This window comes from Camelus bactrianus, chromosome 6 (assembly GCF_048773025.1).
Source record: "Camelus bactrianus isolate YW-2024 breed Bactrian camel chromosome 6, ASM4877302v1, whole genome shotgun sequence".
In the NCBI taxonomy this organism is placed as follows: Eukaryota; Metazoa; Chordata; class Mammalia; order Artiodactyla; family Camelidae; genus Camelus; species Camelus bactrianus.
In genome coordinates, this window is record NC_133544.1 from 66,472,878 (window position 1) to 66,492,132 (window position 19,255).

At 45.9% G+C, this 19,255-nt stretch overlaps 1 protein-coding gene across 10 annotated transcripts in view; it reads right to left on the reverse strand.

Moving 5' to 3' along the window:
* The window catches only part of RYR3 (ryanodine receptor 3), a 500,053-nt gene that overhangs the window by 181,696 nt on the left and 299,102 nt on the right, over positions 1-19,255 (reverse strand). For 9 of the 10 annotated variants that reach the window (XM_045524185.2, XM_074365868.1, XM_045524186.2 and 6 more), the window contains exons 23-30: positions 18,975-19,058; positions 17,175-17,334; positions 15,691-15,838; positions 14,611-14,816; positions 13,842-14,016; positions 3,082-3,290; positions 1,324-1,499; positions 415-451 (exon numbers count right to left, since the gene is read on the reverse strand). In XM_045524185.2, the coding sequence (XP_045380141.1) occupies positions 415-451; positions 1,324-1,499; positions 3,082-3,290; positions 13,842-14,016; positions 14,611-14,816; positions 15,691-15,838; positions 17,175-17,334; positions 18,975-19,058 (1,195 nt within the window). The remainder of the gene's footprint in view (positions 1-414; positions 452-1,323; positions 1,500-3,081; positions 3,291-13,841; positions 14,017-14,610; positions 14,817-15,690; positions 15,839-17,174; positions 17,335-18,974; positions 19,059-19,255) is intronic. The other variant, XM_074365865.1, reaches the window with a different exon arrangement.

The following is a 19,255-nucleotide window of genomic DNA, read 5'->3' on the forward strand; positions in this document are numbered from 1 at the left end:
CTTTCTACATTATTCTGGCACTGCTCAGAGAGATGGGAGAGTTGATTCATAGAAGTTTACACAAAAGAGCAAACAAAAAGATTAAATTAAGAGCAACCCTTTCCTCCCCCATCTGATGTTCATTTCAATCAGAAAGGCAGTGCTGGGTCCCTGGTGGCAAGCAGGCAACAAGTACACAATGCTGCCAAATTAGCTGCTCCAGGTAGAGCTCGGGTTTGCACTGAATAACTGTCTTTCTTTCCTCCACTTGAGAAATGCCATAGATGCGTTCTGAAAGCATCAAGATGGATATAAAAAGACAGAGTAATTGGCAATTAAAGAGGATATCTCGACAGATCTTTGCTGTAAAGGGCATATTACCAGGCACAGCAAAGAATCAAATCATGAAAACCATAACAGAGCACATTTACTTACTGTTGTTGTGTGAGAGAGTATTTCTTGCATCTGTTTCCTGGGGGGAAGATAATCCACATTTTAGTTCCTCAGCTGTACAGAGAATCCCACAATCTGACATGTAACTGATCTCTACTGAATGATGAAGGCGAGTTTAGGAAGCCGGCTACTTCCTATACGTGAGTGACCCCAACTGGACTTGTTCATTAGTAACCTGCTACCGCCAGGCAGGGCTGTGACTTTCAACTTTTGCCCTTTAGCCCAGATGGAAGTTAGAGCAAGGCAGAGGTTGGGGAGATTGTAATAATGTAGCCAGGGATTCCTCTGAATACACTATCCTGTTCTCAAGCAGGGTTGCTTGTTTAAAGCTTGGTAGATGATAAAGCTCTACAGGAAACCCGGGCAAGACATCCATCAATGATTAAAAACAGACATTAACAGAAAGAAAGACAGTAAGGAACATATTCTTTATCAAGAAAGAAGAAGTCACATTACTCATGAGTCAAACAGCTGCTGGGTTGGACACTGGCCATAGTTACACAGAGAAGGCAGTGTTTGCCAACAGAAGCTTCAAACTGCACAGAAAGGCAACAAATGCCCCGCTCTTGTGCACTTACATTCTTTTTCCTGCAGAAACATGAATTATAGGTTGCAAGGAGGCTAGGGACTCACAGAGCTCAGAAAGAGCAGAAACTTGTCCACCAGATGTGACCCAGATGGGTCCCCTAATTATACATCGTGCATGCACACACACACGTGCACAGGTGTGTACTCATGTGTACACATGTCCTCGTGTCTTTACCCGGCAGAAAGCAGAGGGTCCCCTACCCACAAAGCTCTAGTGGTGCTGACGTAGAGGAAGAAGCAGACAGACAGAAAGCCAGCAGCAGACATAGTGAGGCTCTCTGAGAGCTGGAGGCCCGCCCTCACCTTTTCTGGAAAGCCTCACTGTCCAGACAGGGGCTGTGACTGAAGGAAGAGTGGCACTCGACGGGCATGCTCAGGCGGCAGTAGATCATGGTGGCATTGCTGTTTTGGGTGCCGAACGTCTTGTGGGTCACCTTGAGACACGGAGGGCTGTCCATGGTGCCGTCGATCCTCACGACCTGGAAACACCACGATCCTCACCTGACACAGCTGAGCATCCGATCCTGATCCTGTCCCTCCTTCTCTCATGGACATTACCTATGTCAAGGCTATCTGTGCACTACAGAAGTTGTCATGAGTGATAACCAAACTGTTACACCCATCCTTACATGGACCCTGCCCTTTAAAAAGGAACACATCTGTCTCTGGCTGGGGAACCCAGGGATTTTAAAACATGCCCACTGGGTTTTCTGCAAGGGCAAGGGTGCCAGGCAGTGGGGTGATGCAGCGTGGTGTTCGATGAGACTGGCCTTTGGGTAGAGGGCAAGTGGCTGAAGAAGAAAATCTTTCCAAAGGCTTCCCTTGTCAGCGGGCATGAGAATATCTTACAGGAGAGGGTACCAGGAAGCCCAAAGCGCAAGAAGAGACATCAGCGTTTCCTTTGGCACTGACTCTCCTCCCAGCGCATTTCCCACCTCTACCACAGTCACAGCCTGAGCACAGAGGCTCCTGGAAATACTGGAGAAATTCTTAGCTCCAGGGCACAAGCAATGCAGTGGGCAGGGTTAGAAGAGGAAAGATTAACGCTGGATTTTTGCAGCATATGTTGGGGGGTATTTAAGGGGAGCAGAGGAAGTCAACACTCACAATAATAGTTTTGTTATGATCTGAGCATGTCTCCCTGCAATTCAGAAAACAGTTCCTACACTGAGGTGCATGAGCGTGCTTGTGTATTTTTGTGCAGTTTGCAGATTTCCCTAAGTGGAGGGTCTCTAGACTCTATTGGTTTGTCACAGGGGTTCATGACTTTCAAAAGGTTTATGAGCCAGCTATCTAAAGTAAAGGTCAGGTAGGAACCAGAGAAATTGAAGTCTCTACTACTTAAGGGTGTGGGGTAAAGGGAAGGAGTGAGTCGATGCTGGTTGAATTCAGACTGGGAGGTGAGTGAGGGAGATTTACAGTCTAGTGGAAGCGAGCCATTGATCTAAGGCTTCAATGATTTGGAGCTGATCTGTCTGACCTCCCGTCAGCCCCATCCCACCCCTACGCCATGAGAGAAAAAAGGTGACTAGATGTAGAGCCAGAACCCGAACCAGACTGCTCTCCCTCTCTGCTCCCTGCACAAGGTGGGGAGCATCACAGACAACTACCACACCTGCGCTTGAAGAGCTGGAAATGGTTCTACAGCGATTCAACAGGCCTAAAAGACACGAGGCGCGAGCCCGGGAGGGTCGCACCTGGGACCCGTCATCCCGAGTGCAGGGGCTGAACTGTTTTAGGAAAGCAACATTTAAGGCCTCTGGTTACTGTGTTACTCTGACAATACCCGTTTAGGAATGTCTGGAGAAAACACAGTGGCCCAAAGGTTTGGGGATTGACCTGCAAGGTGGAATCTGCAAGGTGGTTATCACTTGTAAAATGCCACTGAGCTGCCCCAACTAAGGTGCCTGCAATGACAGCGCTGAGGGCCAGCGAGGAGGCGGCCGCGGGTAGCCAGGGTGTGGACTTAGATAAGCACCACCTGGACACAGGACCATCAGCGTGAGCTTAGTGCTTTGGTTCCCCTGTCCTGCCAGGGCCACCTGCGACGTGGAACGTTACCTCTATCTGTGGATGGTCCTTTGGCACGTTGACAAATGTTGGGAGCCGCTTGCTGAACCACATGGCCACGTCTCGGTTCATGTTGACAGCAAAAGGCTCAAAGCCCTCTTGGAGGCCACACATGGTATAAAACTTGAAGGTGCTGGCATCTGTCCCGAGATTCATGCGCCCGATCTGAGAGAGTCCCAGGGAGCAGATGGGCACAAAGCCTGCAGGGTGGGGAGAGAACCCGGTCAGCCCAGGACCGTCCCAGGAAGCTGTGAGGAAGTGGACCCCGTGCTTCCTTAGCAGCTCTGGGATGCAGGAGGAAAGAGGACAGCATCCTTTGTCTCTCTTCCTGGCACATAAACTCCACAATAGGAGGCCACGTGGAGTCCAAACTGTAAACAAATTATCAGCTGGAAAAGCAAAACCGTAGGAGAAAAAGTGAAACCCTTTATCTGTGCCTTAGTTAAAATTGATATTAGATCCTGGGTAATTTTTATTTTATTTTTTTAATCTCTGGAGATACACTTATTTTTTTAATTGAGGTACAGCTGAGTTATAATATTAGTTCCAGGTGTACAACATAGTGATTCAATATTTTTACAGTGCATATTCCACTGACAGCTGTAATTCCCTGTGCTGTACAATATATCCTTGTTGCTTATCTATTTTATACATAGGAGCTCGTATCTCAATCTTGTACCCCTGTCTCATCCCCTTCCTTCTCCCCGCTGGTAACCACTAGCTTGTTGTCTATATCTGTGAGTCTGTTTCTGTTTTGCACATACACTCGTTTATTTTTTTAGATTCCACATATAAGTAATAACATAGAGTATGTCTTCCTCTGACTCTTTCATTAAGCACACTACTAGGTCCATCCACGGTGTAGCAAACGGCAGAATTTCGTTTTTTATAGCTGAATAATATTCCATTGTATATTTACACCACATTGTCTTTATCCATTCATCTGTTGATAGGCACTTAGGTTGCTTCCAGTTCTTAGGCCCCAGGTAATTTTAAATACTGCCCCAAACTAAACAACACAAGAAGCCTAAAGAATGACTTGATGCAAATGGCCTAACTTTTCCGGGTCTTAGCATCTTCCCCAGTGAAACGAGAGGTCTGATGGTTCTTGTCGTTTTCAGAGCATGAGCGTAAGAAGTTTCGGATGCTGGCATGATGACTGCTTATTTACAAAATACAGTTTACAAACCCCACCCTGGTGCTATAATCCTCTCCTCAGCAGGAAGGTGAGATTTTTGAGCAGGCAGGAGCTGTAGAAAACTCTCCACTCCTACAGTTACCGTCCCTCCAAGCTCTCTTCTTTCCCCATCGTATTAAAACCTTGCAGTGCAGAACAGACCCAAAGCGGAAGTTCAAAGTGTTGGGTATTCTTGTTTGTGAGCTATTTATGAATTATAATTGTAGACCAACAAATCAGCCAAGCTGGGAAAGCACTAATTATTCCAGACTTGGGAAAATGTGAAAGGCAGGCAGCTGGAGGGCAGCTGAGGCTGTCAGGAGTGCCCAGCAAAGGAGGAAGGGCTTGGAGGCTGGTGGCTAAAGCAGGACTCGGAGCCCCCGCAAGGAAAACGGTGTCACTCCTGGTGTTTATTCAAGGGAAAATTTAAAGGCCAATCTGGGGAGAATGTATGTTCAAAAGTAAGTCAGTCTCTCATAGAGACGAAGACCAAAATGTACTCTTCCTGGAGGGAGTATTTATATACTGTTTTCTAAGCCACAAAGTTTCCATAGAAATAAGTCACATAAGTGAAAGGTACATCTCTTGCAAGCCGAGTTGGCTGCTTCCAGAAACTATGAACTCATTTAGGACACTATCTGATACCGTCTAATGCCATTTCTAAGGCAGAGGGCTACAGTGAGATCCCAGCGACGGAGGGGACGTCTGTACAGAGAGCCTCCTCTCAGAGCTGCCCGCGACTGGTGGCCTCGCCCCTCAGGCAGGTAGGTGGACCGGTCCATCACACAGGAACCAATTCGTTCACCATCCTGAGCACTGCTAGGCTTCTGGCATAGCACTCCGGGCTGTGACAGGCGAAACCGTCCCCTTTCATTGACAGAGATTTTTATAAATAAGGAATCTTTGGAAATCTGCCTCCAGTGTGGAATAAGGATTGCTTGTTGGCAGAATTTCTCGAGTCCCTACTGGGACAGAGGGCTCTGCTCTGTGCTATGAGAAGATGTGAAGGAAGGAGAAGAAACTGTCCTGATCACCAGAAGCGTATAGAAATGGGAAAGGCAAACAGGATGCGGCAAAGTGAATGGTGTGCGCTAAGACAGAACTTGGGTTTCCGAAGAGGAGGGTAATCCAACCCAGAAAAGTACCACCACAGCAGTTTGATCTTGGAGCCACGATTATGAAGCGTTCCAGCCCTAATGTCAGTAGGTAGGACATCTTAAGAAAGTCTCTCTTCTTTCTTCTCGAATATCTTGAATGATGAAGTAAGTGAGCAGCAGACTCAAAACCAACAAGGACTTTTGAATAATTCAGGTCATATGAATGACTTCCTAATGACAGATCCCCGCCCCCCAACCCCGGACAATGTAAGATACGTGCAGAAAGGAAAACAGGTCATATTTGCACAGCAATTTTTCCTAAGGAATTTGGGCAACCTCATGGCTCCTAAGCCAACAGCAGAGGGGACAGGATTTTGCTGAAGATAAAACTAAAGACTTGAGGAGCTAACAGACTTGACCAAGGTTATGAGAAGGGCAAGTGACAAAATGGGAAAAGATTCCACACCCTCTGACTCACGGACCAGCTGCCAGTCAGTGCGCAAGGGTTGGGGGAGTGAGGGCTACAGGAGACGAATGCCCCAGATTTAAACAGTGGTTCTGTCCTGGGGCCGAGGGCTGCACTCGTTACAGAGTGCAGTGCTGTGCCGTTGGGGCCTGCGTGAAAACAGGCTCAGGAACTAAAGTCGAGGATGTCAAAGCAATGGGAGGGAGAGAGTGTCAGGGACCTCCCGGGGGCTAAGCTGGAACAGCGGGGACAGCTCTGTCCAGCAGCAGAGGAGAAGCTACACCCAAGGCTTGAGCCAGAAGAGAGAAAACTCAGAAAAGACTGGGAACAAAGCTTAATCCTCATAACTCACCAGCCCTGTCTTTTGGGGAAGAATACTTGAAAACTGGATACCTGTAATCTGTTCCCCTCCCCGGGTGGAGAGGCTCCATCTAAGCTCTCCACTTCTAGAACTTTTTTACTTGCGACATTACAACCTCATGTAACTTTACCATTCTGCTTGATGGCCAGATAAGGGGGAACAATGATGATAAACCACACCAGCTAATATTTATCAAGTACTTTCTAGGTGTCAGGCCCTGGGCTCAGTGCTCTATAGATTTAGCTCATTATTACACCCAGTTTACAGACGAGGAAACTGAGGCCTAGCAAGTGGAATAATTTGCTTAAGGTCTGTCTTCTGGGAAGTATGCGGAGCCGGCAGGTGGACAATACTGCCAGAGGAACAGTCTAGAGCAAGCCGGGTGGGGGCAGGGGACCGAGGCCCAGAGGCCTGCTTTCTAATTCTTATCTCTGATGACTTGCTTTGTGATGAACTCTTCCTTCCCTTTTCAGATGATTTTCCTAAGTGTCGGGCAGTTGACCACTCTGCCTCTAGATCAGGCAGCTGGAGACCCAGGACCACAAAGCACTCCAGGCCCCTTAGAGGAGAAGGGCTGCCTGTCACAAGCAGCCACATGGCTCCTTGGAGTTGGTCTGGAAGGACAGATCCATCTGGAAAAGCTACACGGCATCACTGTGAACAATGACTCACACACAAGGATTTGCACTTAGTACACGACTCAATTAACCCCTAGCTTCAGATGAGACCAGAGAAGAAGATGGAAAAACAAAGGGTAAAAGCAATACTCCCTCCCTACACGCACCTAAGGAGAGGGAAAGGAGCGGCAAGAACACACACACTGAAGTCCTGCAGAGAGGACCCCGGGTTCTGATAAGCCTTATGTGACAAAGCCTCACACAGTTTTGTGATTAGGAAGGGAGACAGCCAGGAGGTCACCTTTCTATAATTCAGGAGCTTGGAAAGAAACCAGTTACAGAAAACCCAAACCATGGATCTATTTTTCATCCAATTTGAACTGAATACAGATAGGAGAGCAAAATCACCACCAGCAAAGGAAGAACTGAGATCTTGCGGGGAAGTGGTGAGATGGCTGCCCAGACCATTCCTGGGTGCATCTCAGAGTCTCAATCCAGCAGCTCATGTTTTCCCCAATAATCTGAATTTTCTAAGCCTCATAAAGATGGAGTTCAGGGGCAGCACTGAGATGGTCACAAGCCTTGGAGGAAACACAGGAAACTAGAGGCCACGTTCCCTGCCCCAGCCACTTTCTGAAGCATAGTACCCATCCAGAGAGAGGATGACAGGGCGACCCTCAGTAGCAGCGCGTTTGTGTGCAGATGGCAGTGACACTGCCTGCAAGTAAGTTTCATCTGCTGCCTATGGAAGAGCCGCCAGCAGAGCTGGGCTGTCTGTCGAACACTGACAGGTCAACAGCAGGACAGCCTCTCAGGCTGCCCCTGCAGACATCGAAGCTGGAGCAGGGTGGCATGTGCCCCAGGGGAGTGCCTGTCAGAGAGCAGCACAGGACACTAGCCCTAAAGCCTCTTCCAGACATCGTGCTCTGTTTGGCAGGATGTTCAGGATTTTAGCTGCCTTTCCTTCAAATGGAATAAAAGAGAAGACTAATAGCAAAGGTTTCACGGTGGAAGCTTCTGAGCTTCCAGATGCTTTTTAGTGACAACACTGAGAGCTGCGATGGTCCAGGCTAGGGAACAAGGGAGGGAACAATGATTAGGAAAATTCTAATAAGGCTGATAAGAGTATATTATCCATGATGCAGAAGAGGATGGAGATGACAACTTATCAGTAACCCAGAGGGAAAAACCAGCCACAAACTGCACTGCCTGCCCTCATCCCTTCCCCTCAAGGGCTAAAAACTTTGTACAGCACAACTCCACTGGGATAAATGGCCTGAATCAAGGCTGGTGACCAGAACACAGACACATAGGAGATTCTGCTTCATGAGGGTCTACAATGCTCAAAATGTTTTATTTTCAACAGATGCTTTTCCTAACAGCTCAAGGCAAGACTCACGCCTCTTTCCACTTTAAGCAGAGAACAGAGATGCTGTACGGTTTCTGCAGGCCTCTGGGCTGTTGTCATCAAAGAATGGCACACTGACTCCCTTTCAACTGCCCTTCCCCCGACTCCTGAGCCACCACAGAACTGAAAGGGCTTCCCAATTATCTTGTCTCTGTGTTATTGAAGTGTGCTATAATACTGCAGTACAATGTGTTAACGTAATACAGTACAATTCTATTAAAAAACAGATTCCTAATAATAGACTTTTTCATTCTGAAGGTCAAATCATGTTTCTGTACGCAAAAGGTCTATGAGGTATCTCTTTCATTATGACACAGATGATCTCTAAAAGCAGAGTTCTCCCAAAACGTCTCTCTTCTTCATAGTATCTTCTGCTTGAAACTTACCATAGCCCCCTGTCATAGGGAGTGAAGTCCAAGGGTGCAGGGCCCAGATTAGACAGTAAAGTTTCTTGAATAAAAAGATCAAGTCTTGGTATACAAGGCTATACCCTACACTTTCTCTTTCCAGCTTCATCTTCTATAAATTCCATATACAACTCTTCCCAAATATATCATCACTCTTTCCTGTAGTTTCCTGATTCCACCCTATTACTCTACCTACGTCTGCTGAGAAACACCCTTCTCCTTAGAGGTAGAAAGCTCATGTTCTTTATTTAAGCCTCCATTTCAATCCCATTCTCAGAGATTTTTCAACCTGTACTGGTCATTTGCCATTTCTAACCTACTGCTCTGCACTGTCAGTTACCTTTCTGTATTTTCCACTTCCTTATTTTTACAACTAGAAAATGAGCTTCTCAAAACTGCTACTACTTACATTTGTGTATACTTTAGATCACTGCTTTAAAGTGCACGTGAACCACTGGACTATCTTGTTGGAATGCAGCTTGCAATTCCATAGGACTGGAGCGGGGTGTGAGACTCTGCATTTATAACAAGCAGACCACACTTTGAGTAGCAAGGCTTTGGACTTTACAAAGTTCTTAGAACTCTGCACAAAGACAAGATTCTTACTTCCTCCTTATGTGGAGCCAAAGTCTCATGGATAAGTAACCTCCCGCAGTCCACACAGAGGAAAGCCATGACAAGGTTGCTGGTCTTTGAACTCTTTCTACTCCAGGGAGCTACTTTCCTTGGGGTGAGCCTGAATCCACTAGTCCTTTGTTTTCCTCTAGCCTCATGGAGAGAGCACTGCCTGTGGTGGGTACTTGGTAAGTACTTATTTCCAAAGAGCAGTGCTAGAAAATGGCTCTTCTGTACTGCCCTCAGGTCCACCTGCATGGTTTCCTCCCCTCTGCCTCTGAACCAGCACATAAGCCAGTCTTTCTGCTGCCTTAAAAGACACATTAGACGAGATGGACTTCAGTGATATTTACAGAGCAGTCCATCTGAAAGCAGCAGAATACACATTCTTTTCAAGTGCACGTGGAACATTCTCCAGGATAGATCACATTCTGGGCCACAAAGCAAGTTTTGGTAAATTTAAGAAAACTGAAATCATATCAAGAATCTTTTCTGACCACCATACTATGAGATTAGAAATCAACTACAAGAAAAAAACTGTAAAAAATACAAGCATGTGGAGGCTAAACAATATGCTACTAAACAACTAATGGATCACTGAAGAAATTAAGGAGGAAACAAAAAAATACCTAGAGACAAATGAAAATGAAAACATGATGATCCAAAACCTATGGGATGCAGCAAAAGCAGTTCTAAGAGGGAAGTTTATAGCGATACAAGCTTACCTCAGGATATAAACAGAAAACCTCACATAAACAGTCTACCCTTACACCTAAAGCAACTAGAGAAAGAAGAACAAACCCAGTTAGTAGAAGGAAAGAAATCAAAGATCAGAGCAGAAATAAATCAAATAGAGATTAAAAAAAAAATAGAAAAGATCAATGAAACTAAAAGCTGGTTCTTTGAAACAATAAACAAAATTGATAAATGTTTAGCTGGACTCTTGAAGAAAAAAAGGGAGAGGGCTCAAAACAATAAAATCAGAAAGAAAAAGGAGAAGTTACCACTAACACCACAGAAATATGAAGGACCATAAGAGACTCCTACAAGCAACCATACACGAATAAAAATGGACAACCTAGAAGAAATGGACATGTTCTTAGAAAGGTACAATCTCCCAAAACTGAACCAGGAAGAAATAAAAAATTTGAACAGACCAATTGCCAGTACTTAAATTGAATCAGTAATTAAAAAACTCCCAACAAACAAAAGTCCAGACCAGATGGTTTCACCAGGTGAATTCTACCAAACACTTAGAGAAGAGTTAACGCCTATCCTTCTAAAACTGTTGTCCCAAATTGCAGAGGAACGAATACTTCTGAACTCATTCTATGAGGCCACCATCACCAGACAAAGATATCACAAAAAAGGGAAATTACAAGCCAATATCACTGATGACCATAGATGCAAAAGTACTCAACAAAATACTAGCAAACCGAATCCAACAATACATTAAAAGGATCATACAACATGATCAAGTGGGATTTATCCCAGAAAAGGCAAGGATTTTTCACTATCTGCAAATCAGTGTGATACACTACACTAATAAACTGAAGAATAAAAACTATATGATCATTTCAATAGATACAGAAAAAGCTTTTGATAAAATTCATTCATTTATGATAAAAACTCTCCAGAATATGGGCATAGAGAAATCATACCTCAACAAAATATAGGCCATATATGACAAACACACAGCCTCTATCATAGTCAATGGGGAAAAGTTGAAAGGTTTTCAGGAACAAGACAAGGATGTTCACTCTCACCACTTTTATTCAACATAGTTTTGGAAGTCCTAGCCATAGCAATCAGAGAAGAAAAAGAAATAAAAGCAATCCAAGTTGGAAAAGAAGTAAAACTGTCACTGTTTGTAGATAACATGATACTATATGTAGAAAATCCTAAAGATGCTACCAGAAAACTACTAGCCTCGTCAATGAATTTGGTAAAGCTGCAAGATACAAAATTTATATGCAGAAATCTGATGGATTTCTATACACTAACAATGAAATATCAGAACGTGAAATAAAGGAAATAATCCCATTTACCATTGCATCAAAAAGAATAAAATACCTAGGAACAAACCTACCTAGGGAGGCAAAAGACCTGTATGTACTTCAAAAATTGTAAGACACTGATGAAAGAAGTTGAAGATGACATAAACATATGGAAAGTTCTTGGATTCTAAATAAATGGGACCTAATTAAATTAAAAATCTCTTGCACAGCAAAGGAAACCATAAACAAAATGAAAAGACAACCTATGAACTGGGAGAAAATATTTGCAAATGATGTGACCGACAAGAGATTAATTTCCAAACAGCTCATACAGCTCAATATAAAAACAAACAACTCATTCAAAAAATGAACTGATGATCTAAAGAGACACTTCTCCAAAGAAGACATACAGTTGGCCAATAGGCACGTGAAAAGATGCTCAATAGTACTAATTATTAAAGAAATGAAAATCAAAATTACAATAAGGTATCACATCACACTGGTCAGAATGGCCATCATCAAAAAGACTACAAATAATAAACGCTGGAGAGGGTGTGGAGAAAAGGGAGCCCTTCTACACTGTTGGTGGGAATGTAAACTGGTACAGCCCAATGGAGAACATGGAGTTCCTTTAAAAAACTAAAAATAGAGTCATCACATGGTCCAGCAATCCCACTCCTGGGCATATATCCAGCAAAAACACTAATTTGAAAAGATACATGCACCCCATGTTCATAGCAGCACTATTTACAATAGTGAAGACATGGAAGCAACCTAAATGTCCATCAAAAGATGAATGGATAAAGATGTGGTATGTACACATGCACGCACGCACACACACACACACACACACACACACACACACACAATGGAATATTACTCAGCCATAATAAAGAACGAAATAATACCATTTACAGCAACAATAGATGGACCTAAAAATTATTGTACTAAGTAAGTCAGACAGAGGAAAACAAGTATCATATGATATCACTTATATGTGGAATCTAAACTAATGATACAAATGAACTTATTTACAACACAAAAATAGACTCACAGACATAGAAAACAAATTTATGGTTACCAAAAGGGAAAGGAGGGGGAGTACAAATTAGGAGTTTGGTATTAACATATACACAGTACTATATACAAAATATAAAACCAACAGGGACCTACTATATAGCACAGGGAACTATACTTGGTATCTTGCAATAACCTATAATGGAAAAGAATTTGAAAAATAATATATACATGTATATGTATAACTGAATCACTATGCTGTACACCTGAAACTAACACAACATTGCAAATCAACTGTACTTCAATTTAAAAAAAGGCACAGTTGGGTATGCATGCTGCAGATAATAGGTGTCTGTGGAAAGTGTGAATGTGATTTACAAAGCTAAAACACTTTGTAAGTAAAGAATATTTTATATGGATTAATAATATATACTTCTGTATTTCTTCTGCTCTTGCTTACGCAGTTTTATCCTTTTTAACTTCTTAGGGTAGGGACTGTTTCTTTTTGTGATGTCTCAGAAACGTAGAGCTCCAGGCACCCTCAATCATTTACAGAGGAGGAAATGAGATACAAAGAGGTATAAAGTCAACCCAAGATGTCACAGGTGGGGATGGGCAGAAGCAGGACAGGAACCCAGGTCACCTGCCCCCAAGCAGCCTCTTTTCCTCTCAAGCACTCTGCCTCCTCCTCATCTGTACTGAAGCAGTAAAGAGTGGCAAGGCACCAAGCCCAGGGACGTGAACACAGCGGGTATTAAGTCACTGCCATAGAATTTTATATCCGAGAAGGATGTTGGCACTCATGCAGTCTATCATCTTATTTTCTGGTACAGATGAAAAAGGCAAAGCCCAGAGAAGTCAAGCCAAGACTCTGTGGGAGCCACACAGCTTGCCAGGAGCAAGTCAGCCAACTCGCAGTCCAGTGCTCCTTCTCTTGGAGCCAACAACCTTGTGAACATAACGTAGTTATGTAGATGGGACACAAGCAGCACCCACTGCTCCTCTGTGCAGCTGGAAGCACTGCCTGACAGCGGTCCATTCGTGGCCATTACAACTGCAGTTGTGCTTATTTCACAGCGTGTTTGAATTTCAAAATAAATTCTATTTCATTTAAGGAAACAGCTAAGTCAAACTTTTGTGTTTCAATGATTCTCATCAAAGCATCAAGTTCAACTACACAAACATTCAGACTGACAATTCAAATCAGAAGAGGATAATTCTTTTTCACTGATTTTTCTCTCCTGCGGGGGACATTAGTCCATATGCAATTAGCATTTCCTTTGTGATACCGGGAAACCTGGGGAATCTTAACATGCTGAGGCGCAGGGCAGGGAATCAGAGGAGAGCTTCTTGTTCAGCCTCTCTGCAAGTTCAGACTTACATTTACACTATGCATACCAACTGTCACCATTATTTGTCTTGATTCTTCAAAAATGATGGTTTAAGGGATTGTTTTCACCACCAGAGTTTCAAATATGCCAAGGCCGGTGTGCCCTGAGCGAGGAGGTGGAAGAGCTCACTCTGCACCCTGGATTTTCCTTTATCCCATGGAGGTGTGGGGCAGGGAGGGAGGACGCTGGTAGACTTACCGTTGTGAATCTCATAGTCAGCGAAGGCAAGTTCAGAGCCTTTGTTGGTGATCAGCAGCTCCCCGTTCAGTGTGAAGATCATTGAAGCATCATCCAGGTTAATCATACATCCAACCACGTCTCCTGGCTGCCAGGTCCGTCCAAAATACCCACTCCCTTGATGCCAGCGCTGGCCCTAGAAAACAAGACCCCAGGACTTAGAGAAATGGAAGTCCTGGAGCCCCCTGTGCAGCTGGAGAGATGGCCACAAGAGTGACTGCTCCTAACTGGCAGTGGCACCTGGTCTCTACAAGGCACTGACCTTCTACCAAGGGCAGCTCACAGGGAGAACTGGTCTACCTACAGATGCATGAAACCAAGATGTACAAAGCTTATCGGAGAAGGTGGCCCGAGCCTCCCAATGCCTTGTCATCTATGAAAACAAGCAGAACTCCCTCTAATACAAAGTGGTAAGATTCCCCCACATACTGGCTGCACAGGGTCCTGTGAGCCTCCTCTGCAGAGGGGGCCGTGGGCTCAGGGGCAAGGCAGACATGGAGGCGATTAGAGAAAGGACTGGAGTGTGCAGTCTGCCCTTCTCCAGAACAAAGAGCAAAGTGACAATCACTACGTGATGATCAGTCAAAGGTCTACATCAGCCAGTGTGGTGGCTCCTCACTTTTGAAGCCAGAGATCCAGAGACTCAGAACTTCTAACTTCTGAGGCCATTATTTTCTTCTGGGAGAAGAAAAACTTGGACTGAGGACGTGTGGACACTAGCCAGACTCACCCTGCTGCCTTCAAACACAAAGGCTTGGTCATCGGCCCCCAGCTCAACGTCCGGCCGACAGCCTGGCCTGGCCCAGCCGACGCGCATGTCTCCTCCGGTCACCACCTCAAACTCAAAATACCACTTTCCAGATCTCACGGCATATGACCGCTCTACTCGGAAAAACCGGATCTTGTCTATGCTGACTTTCTCCACAGCTGGGTCTGCTATTGAGAAGGATAGGGTAGAGGGTGCAGGAGGGAAAGAACAGAACACAGGCTTTGAATAACTAGGTAGCATTTCTCAAAAGACTTTCAACAACAAAGACTGATGGGAGATCTTCTAGTATCCAGTGAAGCATTCTGCTCATCACAGAATCACCATCCCTATCACCGTCATATCATAGCACCAACACGAGCTGCCACTCACTGAGTGACTGCCTTGTAGTAGGAACTAAACCCCATTTTTTGCTCACAATAATCCTATCAAGTCAATGTTACTGTCTTCATTTTACAGGTGAAGAAACTGAGGCTCAGAGAGGTTCACCTGTTCAAGGTCACAGAGCCCAAGAACTGAGGAGAGTAAGGATTTGAACCCAGCTCTGTCTCACTCCAGATCCATCCCCTTAACCCCTTTTTACTGTCCCACTGGCCTGGGGTATGACACGACAGTGATATGTTAAATCATCACAAGCTGGTGAGTTTAATCTGTGCTAGAACTCAAGTTAGAGATGATATTACCTAACCCTAAAGGAAGCTGGTACTCACATGTTTGGAAGATAAAAGAAACAAAGGTGACTTGGTTTTGTGACCAAATATTCTGAAAAGCTCAGCTATGCTGGAGGACAACCTACTCCCTGTGGGACTGGGTCACAGAAGTTGCTCATTATAGAAACATCTGTCAACGGGACATTGCTTTATTATCAACACGGTCTCCCTCCACCCACTTCTTAAAATACACCATTGAGTTCAGTGCCCTTCAGCACCTACATCACTTCTAATAGTGCAAGTTAGACCTACTGAAAACCAGCATCCACCCCCCCCCCCAGAAGAAGACTTCCTTAGTAAACTGGGGACAGAATGAACAGTCTCCCCTCATTACCCAGTTCTTGGTCTGATGGCTCAATGTTATAGCCATAACCGACAAACGTCCGAACAGCTTCACGAAGGCTGTCTCTGTTGGACTTCTTGGTACGCTCATCCAGTAGCGCGTATGGTACCAGCCGGGGGTTTCTTTTGTTCTTTAAATCCTATGCAGAGCCAGAGAAAAGAGGGGCTGAGAAAATACATTTCATCCTTGCACACAGCCTTTCCCAGCCACAGTTTCCCAGCAATCGTCCCGGCTTCCCCATAAGTCTGCTAGGTCATTTCCCAATGTACATATCTCCCACTTCTCTTCAGGATTAAATGAGTAGAAGTGGAAAATCTTTACTAATGTTCAAAGCTAGTATTCAAACCCCACATTTTAATAATGCCAGCCTGTGAATAAATGAAATGAATGTCATGAAACTGGCGAGAAACCTGCATTCCCCAGGCAAGGCGGACGGGGGTTTGTGTAACTATTCCCCTATGAAAGATCATGCCGTGATTTAAACTGTCAGGGCTTCCTCACAGCGGCCTCTTAACAGGGAGACATCTCTGCCTACAGAGAAGCATCTGAAAACATGGCAGGGCTGCAGTGGGTCCGTTTCATTGTAGCAGGCACCTATCTGTCTTAGAGTCCTCCTCGCTTCCTTCGTGGGGGCTAAGAAGACAGTGACAATGGCAGTGAGAAGCCATCATAACCTAACATGCTGTTGTGAGCCCCATATGCCCTTCCCCACCACAGTTTCCCTAGCTGTGGTCTTTTGGTTCCAGACACATGCAGGTTTGGAGGCTTCGGTATGAATGAACACATGTGCACACAGCTGCCCCTGAACTTCCCTGATGCTGACCCTGGGACTTACTGAGAAGCGTTCCCAAGTGAGAGGTGTGCCAGATGCTTTGTGGCCGAACCCTGGTTCTAAACTCCGTCTACTTCCTTGCTGGGCTCTGGCTCTCAGGTTGCGTCTGGACAAGCCAACAACTGCCCTGGGGACTGAAGTAAGGGGCACAGGCTTCTTGGCAGGCTGGTCTGCCCCTTCCCTGGACTAGCTTCCCCACCTTCCCCTCAGTGTAGATATTTGGGGCCATCCCAGAAACACTGCTGTGCTGTGATGCTGCTTATGTGGGCCTCACCTTGGCCTTGGAGAGTGCATGAAAGCTCAGCTCTCTGTGGTGCAGGTAGCAAGACGGGGAATGAGGGACAAAGCAGCCAGTGGGCATATAAACAGGGCAACGTGGTCAACATGGCCCAGACCAACAAAGAAGGGTGAGTCTCTCCACTGTCGCAAAACTCCAGTTGTGCCTGGAGTTAACGTCAACGTGACCATTACAGATTCCATCCAGTCCCATGATGCTATAAATAATGAGTGCGCTGAGGCATGAGGAACAGAGTGCAAGGGCAACCTCCATCTCCCAATCTAACACCCACCAAAGCAAAATGGCATTTTGATGGATGGTCCCATCTCCTGGTGTCTCCAGCAGGCCTGGCCCAGCGCTGCTCACCTGTTGAATGCCATAGGTCCATCCCTGTTTTAGCCTGTCTTTTGCCCAAACGTTGTGTGCATTTTCTGCAAGCTTATCCACTAGAATTTCTTGAGGAGGTAGCAGCTTCACATCAGACAAATCCAAAGGGGCAGGCTTATAGCCGTTGGACATCATGTAGCTGCAAGTAAATGGAAGACATATATTTTGAACAGAACTGTATGACTCCCTCATTTCAGATTTTAGATCAATAGCACAGGGTCAGAACACAATGAAAATGAGGCTACAGTCACAGGGTCTACCTTTGGCAGAATGGATAACTCAGCTTCATTTCAGGTCTTTAGATGAAACTCCTAACCCCGCATCCTTTTTGCCAGTATGTGTCACAGACTCAAAGGCAACTGTTTGAGAAGCGGGTGGTCTGTGCAAATCCACTCTTACTTCTAAGAAAGCTACTGCGTGCCCTACAAACTATGGGCACACTCAGTGTGATGCAACATTACCCAGAACTACTTTGTTTCACGCCAAAGACATAAAAGGTTATGACCCCAATGGCAAGGACGGGACCTTGAGCCAAATCGTTTCTTATATAAATCAGCAGGGAATGATCACTCAGTCTTAGAAAACTAATCCTTTTCTTTGAGAATTAAAAAAAATCATAGCATCAGAGCATTTGTGAGCTTGAAGTGACCTTCACAGTTTGCTGTCCAGTCTAGGAGTCACAGCTGCAAATGACTGCAAGTTGATAGATAAGCTGATAGGTAATGTGAAGATGGGAAAAGCCCAGTGTGAGTCCAGGCACATGCACTGTGAGTGGAGAGGAGCAGGGTCCAGCGTGGAGTGACTCACAGGACAGCGGCTGATCACAGACACGTGGGAACGTGAGTACAGAGGCACCCGTCGCCCCAAGGCCACCGACTGCCCAGATCAAGGCCAGAAACAAAATGTGGTGACTAGTAGACCAGCGCTGCTCAGTCTCCCTAGGAACCTCCGGGCAGCACGAGATGCAGGGTCTACCGCAGGCCTGATGCTGCCCCTGGTCCACCTTCCCAGGATGCCTGATCTTGGGCAGAGCCCACATGTGTTGATGGCTGAGCACTGACCCCAGCAGCCTCGGCCAACAGGCTGCTCTTCACCTGCTGCCTCTCAGATGTGCAGTTCTTGGCACTGAGAGTTGCCTCTGAGAGTGGAGCCTGGCAGCTCGGGAATTTCACAGGGAAGAAGCGGGGAGATACGCACTTGATTAGAGCTGGCACTGCCTGGGCTCAGAAGGAGTGACGACACATGCGCATGATGCGTGTGCACCCATGGCCGGCACACGGGAGGGCGAGCAGGCGAGCCCGTGGCCGCGCATCTGAATGTGTGAGAACACGTGACTCTCTAAACGTACGAGCGGGAGGGAGAGTAGGACACATGCAGATTTAGGGGCCAAATTAAATCTTGGCAGAGACACCCATTTCCACAAGGGATTTACAAGGCTGGCCCAGCGCCAGAGGAGTGAGTCTGTGCTGTGGCTCCTGAGCCAGCTGCTATGCTTGCAGATCAAGACAGCGTACCCATCTGAGTGCCGCAGCTCCTGGCTCAAAACTAACGACAGTAGCGTAGGTCCAGGCAGGAGGAGCAAAAAGGGGAAAGCCAGGAAGCACGGTCCTTCTGTCTGTCTAGGGGGTTCAGGGCAGCCTGAGTACCTGGAGGAGTCCTGAGCTGGTGCGAGAAGGATCTGGGGCCGTCACCTGCCTCTGGGCACGGGCCTCCTGTCCTCCCAGTTTAAAAATTCAGACTGAAGCATTAAAGGCGCCAACTATTAAAAAAATCACCTACTTTTTGGGCAATTTGACCTTCTTTAGATCCTCTTCGGCAGCCGGGTTAACGTGAGCGATGTGACACCCCAGGGCCAGGAGGGTCCTGTGACATAACAGAGAGAGGAGACGAGGGTCACCGGCAGATAAAGGACAGCAAGAGCCCTGGCCTGCATCTGAACTGACCGTTACAACAGAACTTCATTTACAAAAACAGGTGGCTGGTCGGGCTAGCCTGTGGGCCTTGGGCGGCTGACTCCCGGTTGAGACGCTAGCAGGCACGGGAGCACCACAGAACAGAGG